Below are 12,824 nucleotides of genomic sequence, written 5' to 3'. Positions count from 1 at the left end.
CAGATCATATGCTAAGGCGAAGTCGTGAACAGATCTCCCTGCATGATCGGTGGTACGTGAGCCTAGCCATTCAGCGTGGTGGGCGTTAAAATCGCCAAGAAACACGATCTCTGCAGTGGGGATCTACTCCAACACGGAATCTGTAGCCATTTGGATGTGTTCAAGGAGCCGGTCAGTCTCTGCGTTACCGCTATGGGACCTATACAGGCATGCGTAGATTCGCGGATGGTCATCGCAGTCTAGACGCAGCCAGATGATGGATAGGTCGTGTCCTTCAAAAAACTCAGGCGTCGAGAACAGACATCCTCCCTGACGTCGACGACGTAAACGCACACGCCAGCCCGTGGTATAAAGGAGTGTTCCAAATTATACCCCGGGTAGGAAAGGTAAGATGAATCAGCCAGGGAGGATATCTGTGTCTCGTTTAAAAAGAGCAGGGCCGGCTTCGCCGTCTCCAGGTGAAAGTGGACGGCATTTAAATTTGAGCGAAGCCCCCTGATGTTGCAAAAGTCCACAGCGAGTGTGGAGGAGGGTGGTTTGAGCCGCCTGCTCTGTTTGCCCCGAGTCAGCGCAGATTTGCCCCCTCCAGAATACGCGGGGCAGCCTGGGCAGCCACTGTTAGTTACAGGCCCTAATTGTGGACGCCCAGGGACGGATTCTCCAGGGCTGCATAGCCTGGTACCGTCCTGGAGTAGTCTCTTTTTAGTCTGTGCTGCCATTTGTATTTGGGAGGGAGGGTGTAGGCCTCCGGATACCCCACTCACCGGACGAAACACAGCGGCATAGCCGCTATTTCACGCCGGTTGTGAGAAAGAGACGGAATAGAGGAATACCATAAAACCATTTTGAAACAATTTTGTGTCCATTAGTCTCCTGTCAAATTGGACCGCGTTTTTATTTTAGTGTTTTTATCGTTATTGTTCTGTGTTTTAACGGATTTTTTAATTAATAAAAATATAATGATGTCGTGTTCTGTATTAGATTGTGTTTTTACCTATAGCAACAATCAATACTATTTTCGTGATGTTTATTTTCGTAGAACATATTATCCAGGACTATTTATTACTAATATTACATTTTATATGCCTACGCAGTAAACACTCTACTTTCTTAAGATTAAAATCATTTAAGAAAATATATATAAGATAATAAAATATTGAATACGTGAATATGACGCCGTTTATCAATATTTGTCATAGGGATTGACCAAAAGCAAAATACTACACACTTCACCAACTCTCTAATACATCTGTCAAACTAACACACATGAATATTTGAAATTTAGTGTCGCCGTAATGACACAGAGGAGAGTGTTTGTCTATTACGCTAGTATACCTACTAAGTTTATCGGTATAACAATCTGGTTGTTAATCAAAAATTCTCACGCTCAAAGCAGGTTAGTCAAAACAGTATGCTAGACACAAAATTGAATGAATTATTATACCAAAAGGTATATATTCAATACATCTGAAAAGTTGCTGAAATAAAGTTTTCAACACACTTGCTCGTAAAGTGAGCCTTACTAACTACAACGGTCTTAGTTCTTATAATAATATTGCACTGTAACTTTTGTACTTCATCCTGACTTGCACTAAATAACTTATAAAGTGTGAAATCACTGTAAAATATTTTACAGTGATTTTTTTTTTCATTTTGCACACTAGTGCTTAATATAGATAATTATTAACCCTACAAAGTTAAGTTAGTACCTAACTGCAAATTATACGAGAGTAAACAGAACATTTTCAATTTAACCGTATAATAAAGTTTTTTTGTAACTACAAAGAGGTTTTATGCCGCTGAAAATCCAATTGCATGGAATTGATAAATGTGTCCCTAAGTGAAACGAAAAAATATTTATTATTACCAGACACAGTAATTTGTCATAAAATATATGCATTTGATCACAAAAATTACAATTTTGAAGTAGGTATGGCTATATTTAATCAAAGACCTTACTTGGCGTGTGCAAACTTGCGCACCATTTCCCATAATTTTCATATTTTGTTTGAACGATTTATGCAATATAATATGTTTGTTTTTTCTCGCAAGTGTGTTAAAAAAGTGCGTATGAAATTTGTGAGCAACATGTTCACTAGACAATCGGCTGATTTACACCCTCGCCGTAGCAACGTTGGTCACGTGTATCATAATATACTATTACTTATACTACTATATCAGCCGACCACGCAGTAAGAAATAGAGAAGAAATAATATATATTAAAGTAGCCTTACTTCCTTATCCACAGTCATTATAATATCTATCTATACACTACAAGGATTCATTTGTAAATTATATTAGCATAAAAACTTTTTATTTATTATCATTTCATCATAGATTTGTATGTAGGTACATGACATTTTTCATACTTTATCAGCTGAATAAATGACATATTTTTATCTGAAATAAAATCCAAGTTTTTTAATTGGTATTTAGTTATTTCACCAAATAATAAAACAATACCTACCTAAAGCATGCAGCTTTTGAAGGTGAAGTCGATTTTGAACCTATTACGAAGTTATAGAATATACACACCTCTGTGTGCACGTAGATGGTACCCAGATGCTGAGTTCATGAAGAAGTTTGATGGTGTAGCGATCTATTCAACCCCCGAGATGGAAAAATATTGCAAGGTATACTATCAGGGCCAGGTTAGGCCGATTGAGAGAAAACTGAAGAATATGGTGATCAATTTTGGTCCACAGCATCCTGCAGCTCACGGAGTTCTTCGACTTATTTTAGAGCTCGAAACGGAATATGTGCGCAGAGCTGATCCTCATATTGGATTTTTACACAGAGCTACAGAAAAACTTATGGAAAATAAACACTACAACCAAAGTTTACCATTTATGGATCGTCTTGACTATGTTTCTACAATGGCAAATGAAGTAGCATTTTCACTGGCTGTTGAAAAACTGCTGAATATTGAAGTCCCCCCAAGAGCTCAAGCGATTCGTGTTCTTGTAAGTGAATTGTCCAGGATCGCTAATCATCTCTTAAATATTTCTGGAACGATACTTGATGCGGGTGGTATCACACCCTTTTTCTGGATGTGTGAAGAGCGCGAGAAAATTTATGAACTCTTTGAAAGGGTGTGTGGAGCTCGTGTACATAATGCTTACGTTAGACCTGGAGGAGTCAGTCAAGATATTCCAATCGGCTATCTGGACGATGTTTATGAATTTTGCAGTAAATTGGCAGAACGCTGTGATGAAACTGAGGACATCGCGACAGAAAATAGATTATATTTCGAGAGAACTTCAGGAATTGGTGCCTTAAGTGCTGAAGATGCTATTTCACTAGGATGTTCAGGGCCCATGTTGAGATGTACTGGTGTCAAGTGGGATATACGGATAGCGCATCCGTACTGCAATTATGATTTGTATGACTTCGATGTTCCCGTAGGAACTTTTGGAGATAGCTATGACCGCCATCTCTTGCGGCTGGCGGAGTTACGACAGTCTATTCGGATATGTAACCAAGTTTTGGATTCAATGCCAGAGGGCGAGATAAAAACGGATGACTCAAAGGTTTCAATGCCTTCGAGAGCTGAAATGAAAACATCCATGGAGGCGCTAATTCATCATTTTAAATTATGCAGTGAAGGTTATGCAGTTCCTCCTGGGTCTACATATGTAGGAATAGAATGCCCTAAAGGCGAGTTAGGTGTTTACATGGTAGCTGACGGCACTTCAAAACCGTACCGTGTATTTTTAAGACCTTGTTCTTACCTTCATTTGGCGGCCCTTGGCGTAATGGGAGAACGCATGATGTTAGCTGATATTTCTATTCTTATTGCAACTATTGATATAGTGTTTGGAGACATTGATCGCTAAATAATTAATTATAATTTAGTAGATTTTTTTAAATTATAGTGTAATATAGAATGTCTTAAGTCATAAAATCTATTAATTCGAGGGTTTCGTTCCGCATTCTATAAACTGTACCTACTATGTTTTTATTAGGTAGGTGTGTAAGTAGGTACTAATAAGAATTTTTCTTGAAACTCAACAAATGCAGGTTATTATCATAAACCAGGGGTTCCTAAAAGTTCCCCAGAGGATACAGGAATGCTCACAAACCGTAATCTTACGTAGGTAGCCTATTAATAAACAAAATTTTTGTCGATTCTTTTGACAGGGGAATTTTAGAAGATTGCAACCTTCGATTAAACATTGATCTCCGCTGCGCTCTAACTAGATACTTGCGTGCGTGGCATCTTGACACTCAATGGTATCTTTCAAATTTTGTAACATACCTACGTTTCGTGTTATTTTACATTCAAATTGATAAAAAAACAAAATACTGATGATATGTGATCCCAGTGTCTTTCTTATTTCTTGTAGTATTATTTTTACAGTTTTACTACGCAACTCGGCACTTTTGTGCATCAATTATTAGCAAAGTTTAACAACATGTCAACGTCACACGTACGAGACTGGCTCGAGTACATCGACTAGGGTGTAGTATTAGTTACCGCACTTTGCGACTACGCCTGCGGTATCTAGTCGGAGCGAAGCGGAGACCAATCTTTAATCTAAGTGTAGCTACTATGTTTTTAACGGGTATGTCAGTAGGTAGTAATAGCATTTTTTCTTGAAACTCCACAAAGCCAGCTTATTATCCAGTTGCACTAAATGTGTAAGGAAAATAAAATCGACTCATCAATCAACCAATAACTATATTAAAATATTTTTATATTTACAATGTTTTAAAGTGATGAAAGGCACGCCACATCTTCACAATAACTTATAAATAAATTTCTGCTATGCGGTTAGTAATACATATATTCATATTGCTTCTTATAGTTAAGACAAGTAAGAACAAAATTATACAATTGGCCCCGGCATGGATCTTGAATAGTAAACGAAACTAATGCCTGTACAAGTTAATATACTTAAATAAAACTTTGAGAGTTTCTTGCGCCGCTTCTACTCTCTCAGAGCGCCATTTGTTTCCAAAGCGGTAGTAGTGTCTAGTATATTAGAAATGACAACAAAAAGAATTCTAAAGGAATCAATTTTGAGAAAATAAATACATCGCCTACCCACTTAATAACCAATATTAGGTAGGTAACTATTACTAATTATGTGTGCCGATGCCGAAATTTTCGGCGGCGTCGTAAAATAATGGCGGCCTGAATAAATTTATCAAAGCAATAAAGTCCGAAAAGCAATAAATAATTTAGTACGAAAAATTTAAGTAGGTAAGGAAGGTGGGTGGTGGTGGTGGATTCCACAGATTGCTATAAAATAATTAGGTTAATTGTACAATATTAATTTGTAAACATATTTTTTGATGGAAAAAAGACCGCCGAGTTTGTTGCGTCCATTCGTCAGGTCTAAGGCATTCTTTTTAGAATGGGTGGTAGTTTTGGACTTTCAATAAGTTATATCACATCCTATTTTTGAATATAAATATTTGAATATGAAAAAAAGTACCTATATTATTAAATGAAATATACTATAGAAACTACCTTTATGCTTAAAAGGTTTTAATGGTAAAAATATTATTAGCAATAAACACTTGGTGTTCTGAGTAGGGTCCGCCAAAAAAACATCCCATCAGTATCTTCCTCTGACATAAGAAAGCAACGTGCAATTTCCTGAACAAATCAAGGCCTCTAACAAGGAATTTGTTAAAAGCCCCGCGCTTGCTATCCGGCACTGCGTAAGACTACCTCGAAATTCTAAATTAAATCCAATCCACGTAGATTTCTGTCTTTCCACGGCTGCGTTTCACCTTCATACTTTCCACAGCCACACAGTATTCCTAAATCGATAGGTACGTACCTTCAAGCTATAGTAAATTAAAAAAACTTCATACATCGAATATATGGGTTTCACGCATTTCGCCCCCCCTCACCTTCCGCCATTGAGACCCTATTTTTTACTTCCGCGCATTTAGAAACTCCGCTTAAAGTCCATACCGGGGTGAATAGTTTATTTTTTACCTAAAATACTTTACGCCACTTTCAGTGTAATAAATTAATGTTTACAATAAAATACTATATACACTTTCTTAAACCATATAAATTTCACAAAAATCGCCGAAACTTTTTTTTCATCTAAGTAATGAAGAATATTCGCCAAAGAAACTTATTTTGAGTCACAAAAACTTGTAAAAATATCCAAAGTATTTCAGAAAGAAGACATTTTTAGATAGTGTTACACTACTCATGTCTTACTACCTTTGTTTTTATATTTATGTCGGCCATCACTGAACAAGCATGGGTTCCACTAATTGGTAGTGTGGACCAAAGACCTATACTAGCCTATAGGCAAACAAGGCGTGCGAGAAGTGCGAGCGAATCTCTAAAGGAGATAGGCAGCGTTTTCAATTTGTCGGGTCGCGACCCGGTACTGGTTCAAAATGAAATACCGGGTCGCAACATTCCCGCCTTTTTTTTAAATACCAAAGGATAAAACTTTTGTCATTTTCAGCGAACTTGTATGCTTTAGTAAAAAATAAGCAGGTGCTCCATACTTCGCACAAAAATATAGTTACTAAAGCGATACCAATTTATAATTTAGTATACCTAATGGATGATTATAATTTTACCTAAAAGAACCAGCTTGGGTTTAAAGCAAGTCAAAGGCAAGCAAGAAAAAAATTACCACAATCTTTGGGAAACACTGAGATAGAGCAAGATAGAAAAAGAGAGCGAATCTATTGTTACTGTAACCTATTTTGATTAACAAGTCGTAAACAGTCAGCCACGCGTTGAATTACCTCCCTAGTATTTTGAATATTACACTAGCTCTAACCAACAACTACCACACATTTACGAATCATAATTGGTCACATATTATACCTTCCTTAAAGGCCGGCAACGCTGTTGTGATTCCTCTTGTGTTGCAAGAGAATAGCTCGTTTATCCTTCGCTCGTTTGTCCTCCTATTCCATTAAAAAAAAAAAAAATGTCAACAATGTTTATAATGAAAATAGGCAGTAATAGCAGATGGTCCAAGGGCTGTTAAACGGAAAAGTGCGTTATGTATATTTTTTTACAAAATTATTACAAATCACTTTACGCCAAACGTTTATACCAATCATTGTGTTATTCTTTGCGGACTTTTTACACTGTTGAGGAGAGATATTTATAGAAAGAAATCTGATAAAATTTTCATTGGAAATCACTAAATCTTCGGTAGCTCTACAGAAGGTGCTTTAACACAGATTGCTAAAGAATGCAATAGATCCGAAAGTTGCCATTTATCGTATAGAAGTGAAAACTTATTTTGGCACGTTAGATATTTTTTAGATGGGTACTAGGGTTATGAATTTCATTTTATTTATTATTAGAAACTTTAAAATACATTTAATATTATTTTATGAATCATTGTTAACCATTTCGACAACTCTTATATCATCATTATTAAAGTTATTACAATCTAAAATAGAAACTAAAGGTTCATGGTAACTAAAATAGGAAATAAATAACAATAATATATCTACATTTTTTTTATCTACACGAGTTCGCGGTCTGCTATATTATATACATGCATATATTATGCACAGACTACAGCTGCGTCTCGTAACGGTGTCGCGAGTCCAGAGATTTTATCTCATCTAAAAATATGTGTACCACGCTAAAAGAAGTTTTCACTTCAAGAAAATATTTGACGACTCTGTGTTTATCACCTTCAGTGAAAGCAGCATATAAAAGTAGTAGTGTATGATAATTCATACAATACTTAGGCTTACTTAACTTATAAACTGCCTAAAGATCTTTTGTGCACCGCATGCTTGCAGCCGATTCAATAACAATCAAAAAGCTGCCACCGTACAAAACATTGGTGTACTAAGTGAAAGTTTAAATCAACGACAAAGCCAATTGTTTTCAAGGCCTTAATACAGTAACAAAGCAAAGTACTACATGGCTTATGGTCCAGGTTGAACAGATACGAAGGCTTGGAGATATTAAAGTATCCAGATAGAGTTCTTATTGACACAAATCAAAAATCCCACAGGATCATTTTCAAGCTTAACTTGTATCGCTACCAGCACTTTTGTCATTTTCTACATCATTCGTTACCGGTGAGTCTTTATTGTGGTTGTGATTTGTTAATCTTGATTGTATATTTTCGATAATTGTAAGTAGTTCTGCATTTTTGTTTGTGAAGCGCCAATTGTGGGCTTTCAGTGCTATATTCTTTCGTTTCGTTTTGGAACTAATTGATTTCTTCTTATGTATTGGAACGGGTTTATATCTAATCTTGTCTTGGACTTCATTATCAGGAACCTGCAAAACATATTATAAAAATTATCCGATTAATTCAAGATAAAAAATTAGTTTCCAGTCATTAATAAAAATATAAAAAAAAAACTTTAATTATATTGAAATTATCATGACATGGTTGTTTTGCATTACAAATATGGGATTTCAGGTCACAATGAAAATAATATAACACAACACCTTAATTATTAAGTAATATCTATTAGGGATAATAATACCAGAGATTCCTGATGAAACCAAGTCTTGGGAACAACTGGTACTAGTTGGAAAAATACATATTATAAGGTCTTAAATCTATATAATAGTTATTTTGTAGTGAAATAAATGTAAGTAATTATTGTTCCATATTTGGAGTTTATTGCACATTCGTTTTTCCAAATCGAACAATGAATCTATCGGTTTTCGATAGATGGCGCGGCGCTGATCACAGATTTTTAATAATTAGGTACCTGACCATAAGAAAAATCACTATTAACTATGAAGTTAATTTATTTTTTTAATATCTATTGATATCGGCCTTTAAGGAAGGTGTACGCGCTTTTTGAAGGTACCCATGTCGTATCGTCCCGGAAACACCGCACAAGGAAGCTCATTCCACAGCTTTGTAGTACGTGGAAGAAAGCTCCTTGAAAACCGCACTGTGGAGGACCGTCACACATCCAGGGTGTCGGTCCATCCACATGGTGGGGATGATATCCTAAGTTGTGGCGTGTCGTGCGAAGGTGGAATTCGGCGGCAGGAATCAGGTTAAACAGCTCTTCGGAACACTCCCCGTGATAAATTTACAACATGATCCCAGAAAATATTCAAAACAAATGTATATACGAAATTCAAAAAAATTGTAGAATGATGTTTAGTTGGTGAAGGTTACTATAGTATAAATGACTTTCTTAATGATACCACAGATTGGTAATAGAGCAACCACTGTCAAGCTATTTAAATTACAATTTTGTTTGAATTTAAAGTTTATTTATAAAAAAAAGGGGAAGCCCACTGAGTTTCTTGCAGACCGAAAGGTCGAAGGCATCAATTTGCATATGGGGTGGTAGTTTTTGACTTTCAATAAATGATTTCATATCCTATTTAGAATAAAAATATTAGAATTTGATGTTCTACTGATTATGGGCTGTAGATTACAAATATGCTGGTATGGTTTGTCTTAACCATTCAAACTTCCAGACTTAAAAATGTATCGAATTCTTTCTTAAAATTTTCCTGAGGCAATGCCTAGTCTGTGTGGCATATACTAAACAGCCATTAATAAATATAGAGATATTCCTATTCCAGAATTTCTATGATCTATGATCGCCAATAATTTCAGAACACATCTTATCAGCCTCTCGACAGATTGCATGATTTATGAAAAACAAAATTTTTCTAAAAAATCAAATAGGTACTTACAGGTAAGTCTTGAGGATTTTGATCATCTTTTAGCTCTGTTTGAAAGTCATCGCAACATTCTTCTGTTGATGATGTAGGAGATTCTTCCAAGGGCTAAAACAATTTAATACAGTTAAAATATAAAAATCATATGAATCATAAAAAATCTAAATAAAAAAGTACTAGAAGTGACATATTCGTATTAAACATGTAGCCAAGGTGACATACTGATGACCAATGAGTAAGTAGTGAATGGTGGATTTTTAACAATTTTATTTGAAACATTACATTTAATCAGTAGGACCTTTTTAACTAAACTGCTGCTTTTTTAGGGTTCCGTAGGAAAATGGCAAAAACACAACCCTTATAGATTTGTCATGTCTGTCTGTCTGTCCTTGTATTTCACAGCCACTTTTTTCCAAAACTATAAGAACTATCCTTTTGAAACTTGCTAAGTAAATGTATTCTGTGAAACAAATTAACATTTTCACATAAATAATAATAAAAATAGAAAAAAAAACAATACATTTTGTGGGTAATAATAAAAACAATAAAAAATAAATACTTAGAACTGAAACTCAAAAAATTTTTTTTCGTATTATCCATATGTGTGGTGTATCTTATCTATGGATAGGTCTTCAAAAATGATATGAGGTTTCTAATATAATTTTTTTCTAAACTAAATAGTTTGCGAGAGAGATACTTATACAGTGGAATAATGTGTGTCCTGTAACTTCTAAAATAAGAGAATGATAAAAATAAAAAAAAATATCATGTACATTATGTATCCATGCACCTAATGATGGAATTCAAATCAAATATATTTTCGACAAAAAATATAAAATACAGCTTGAAGAGGATACAAATGAAGGTCTCAACATGAGGGACCTCTATATTCACTGACGGCTCTAAAACCAAGTCGGGAACAGGTTGCAGCATTTTCTGCGATGATCTAAACATAAAAATCACATTACCCTTAGGTACCTATAAGTGTTTCAAGCTGAATACTTAGGAATACTTGTAGCAGTTCGAAAAATCGCATCACGGAATCTTAAAGACTTCCCCATCCGCATACTATCAGACAGTTTGTCCGTTTTATAGACACTGAATAACAACTTCACCACTTCGGGTATGATCTATGAATGTCATAACACCCGAAATCATGTGTGAACCATACCGAAGTTACTATACAATGGATAAAAGGTCAAGCAATTCATGTGGAAATGATATGGCAGATGATTTAGCTAGAAGAGGCTCAAACATTACTGCCATAGAGCCAGAACCCGTCTTACCTCTACCTTCTTGCTGGCACAAAAGCCATATTCAGAAATACACAAGAAATCAACACAAAAATCTATGGTTATCATTAGAGGACTGCAGACAAACACAGGATACACTCCCCAACATTCATGCCAGTATGGCAAATCGCCTTATTAAGCTCAATAGAATCCAACTTAAACGGTTAATGGAGGCCCTAACCAGGCATGGTCCCTATAATAAACATCTTTTTAATATGGGCATAACTGACAGCCCCCTGTGCAGGGCCTGCATGGTGGCAAAGGAAACTGCTGCACATGTACTTCTGCATTGTCCAGGTGTTGCAACTTACCGGGCTCAACATCTTGGTACCCCAAACACACTCCCAGAAGTCTTTACGAAGGAGAAGAGGTTGGTAAGGTTTCTGGAGGAATTTTGGTGGCAGGAATAACTATTATTTTCCCACACACGCAAAATAGGCGCACAGTCGTCGAGTTGCAGAAATTGGCCCGATTATACCATGTATCCATACAAACTTCCAGCAATATTTGGTTTTGGTTTGAGTTTTTTAGATATGTATAAATGATGAGAGCTCATTTGCACTGTATGATTTCGAGCAAAGATTTTAGCTCATTTGCACTGTATGATTTCGAGCAAAGATTTTTTGCCTTTTCCATTTAAATGATTTAATATCCTTTACCTATATAATATTTATGGGTGAGATTGACATGCACTTGGCCACTTTTTTTTAAATATTATATTTCTATGAATTATAACTATTCGTATTTTGTGTGTATTGCTATCATATAACACAATATTACTGCACAAGTCCCACAATGTCTGGAGATAATGTATGTATTTTTCAAATGGTAGTCTTAATTGTTAACCAAATGTTAAAGTTCATTAAAATAGGTTTAATTTGATAATTCAGGTCTTATTGAAATAGGAATTTCAAATGGGGACATACATAAGAATTGATTTTGATAATTGATTAGTAATTTTCATAATTACTTACATGCACAAACAATTTTGGAATTGCGACAGGACTGAGATGTGTAAAACGTCCTACTTTTTTAACATCCTTAATGTCAAAGTGCTTTGAACAAATACTACTATATTTATTTGGTTCCCAATCAGTTCTACCAGTTGCCTTAATCCATAATTCACGCATTTCAGTCTTGGGAAATCTGAAAAGATGCAACATTACCATATAATCATTCATGTTTGTGAGCACATTGAATGAATTTAGCCGTATTTGTGATATAACAGTAATTATTAATGACAATAACAAAATATAGACTAATTATGCCTACTGCTCCTCTAAGTTGAGTTCAACAATATTTTTCTTTATCAGGATACCAGATAAAGTATAAAATACACCTGTTTCAAAATTTTAATTACTTTATAGGTAAATAAAATAACACCTTGGGAATGGGGCTATTGTCAACACAATCAATATTATGATGTTCCTAATTACATATTTTAAAAGAATAGGAAACTCTTGAGCCAGTGCTTCTAGCTCTAAAATAAATAAAATATTTACCTCATACTTTAATGAAGTAATAAAGTTGTTTTATCTATTTCATCCTAGTTGTAACTATAAATACTCACTTGTGAAATGTATATAAAATCTGTTGTTGTCTTCCCTCACTAGGACTGCGACTACGGCAGCCCAAGATACAACAATGAACCATAATTTACAAATATTGTGTTTCTGGCGTTAACATAAAACTATGTTGATATCATTTTATATACTTCTACAAAAAAAATATATAATGAAGTAGGTAACAAATATAAACGCTCTAAATAAAATTTGTATTATGTAGGTATGCAGTATGTTAGACACAAAATTTATATTTTCTCATTTCACCAAAGAGAATAATTATTATTATTCTACGTTAGCTACCTACATTTCAACATCACCAACCATATTTCACAATTATTCAC

The 12,824-nt window shown here is 35.0% G+C and overlaps 1 protein-coding gene and 1 long non-coding RNA gene across 3 annotated transcripts; one reads left to right on the top strand and one right to left on the bottom strand.

The window, feature by feature from the left end:
• The first annotated feature begins 2,168 nt into the window (after window positions 1–2,168).
• On the top strand, window positions 2,169–3,905 carry LOC126968942 (NADH-quinone oxidoreductase subunit D-like). Its single transcript, XM_050814172.1, has one exon. The coding sequence runs from the start codon at window positions 2,476–2,478 to the stop codon at window positions 3,835–3,837; it is 1,362 nt and encodes a 453-aa protein (XP_050670129.1). The 5' UTR covers window positions 2,169–2,475; the 3' UTR covers window positions 3,838–3,905.
• A 760-nt stretch (window positions 3,906–4,665) lies between these two features.
• On the bottom strand, window positions 4,666–12,805 carry LOC126969026 (uncharacterized). Of its 2 annotated transcripts, XR_007730321.1 has the most exons (5): window positions 12,788–12,805; window positions 12,489–12,634; window positions 11,893–12,064; window positions 9,642–9,734; window positions 4,666–8,246 (listed from the first exon to the last, which is right to left on the bottom strand). It is a non-coding gene; the product is annotated as an uncharacterized LOC126969026 (long non-coding RNA). The 2 variants fall into 2 exon arrangements; XR_007730320.1 differs by lacking the exon at window positions 12,788–12,805 and having other exon boundaries at window positions 12,489–12,776.
• Between the last annotated feature and the right edge of the window lie 19 nt (window positions 12,806–12,824).

This window comes from Leptidea sinapis, chromosome 17 (genome assembly GCF_905404315.1).
Source record: "Leptidea sinapis chromosome 17, ilLepSina1.1, whole genome shotgun sequence".
Classification (NCBI taxonomy): domain Eukaryota; kingdom Metazoa; phylum Arthropoda; class Insecta; order Lepidoptera; family Pieridae; genus Leptidea; species Leptidea sinapis.
This window is presented reverse-complemented; position numbering and strand designations above follow the sequence as displayed.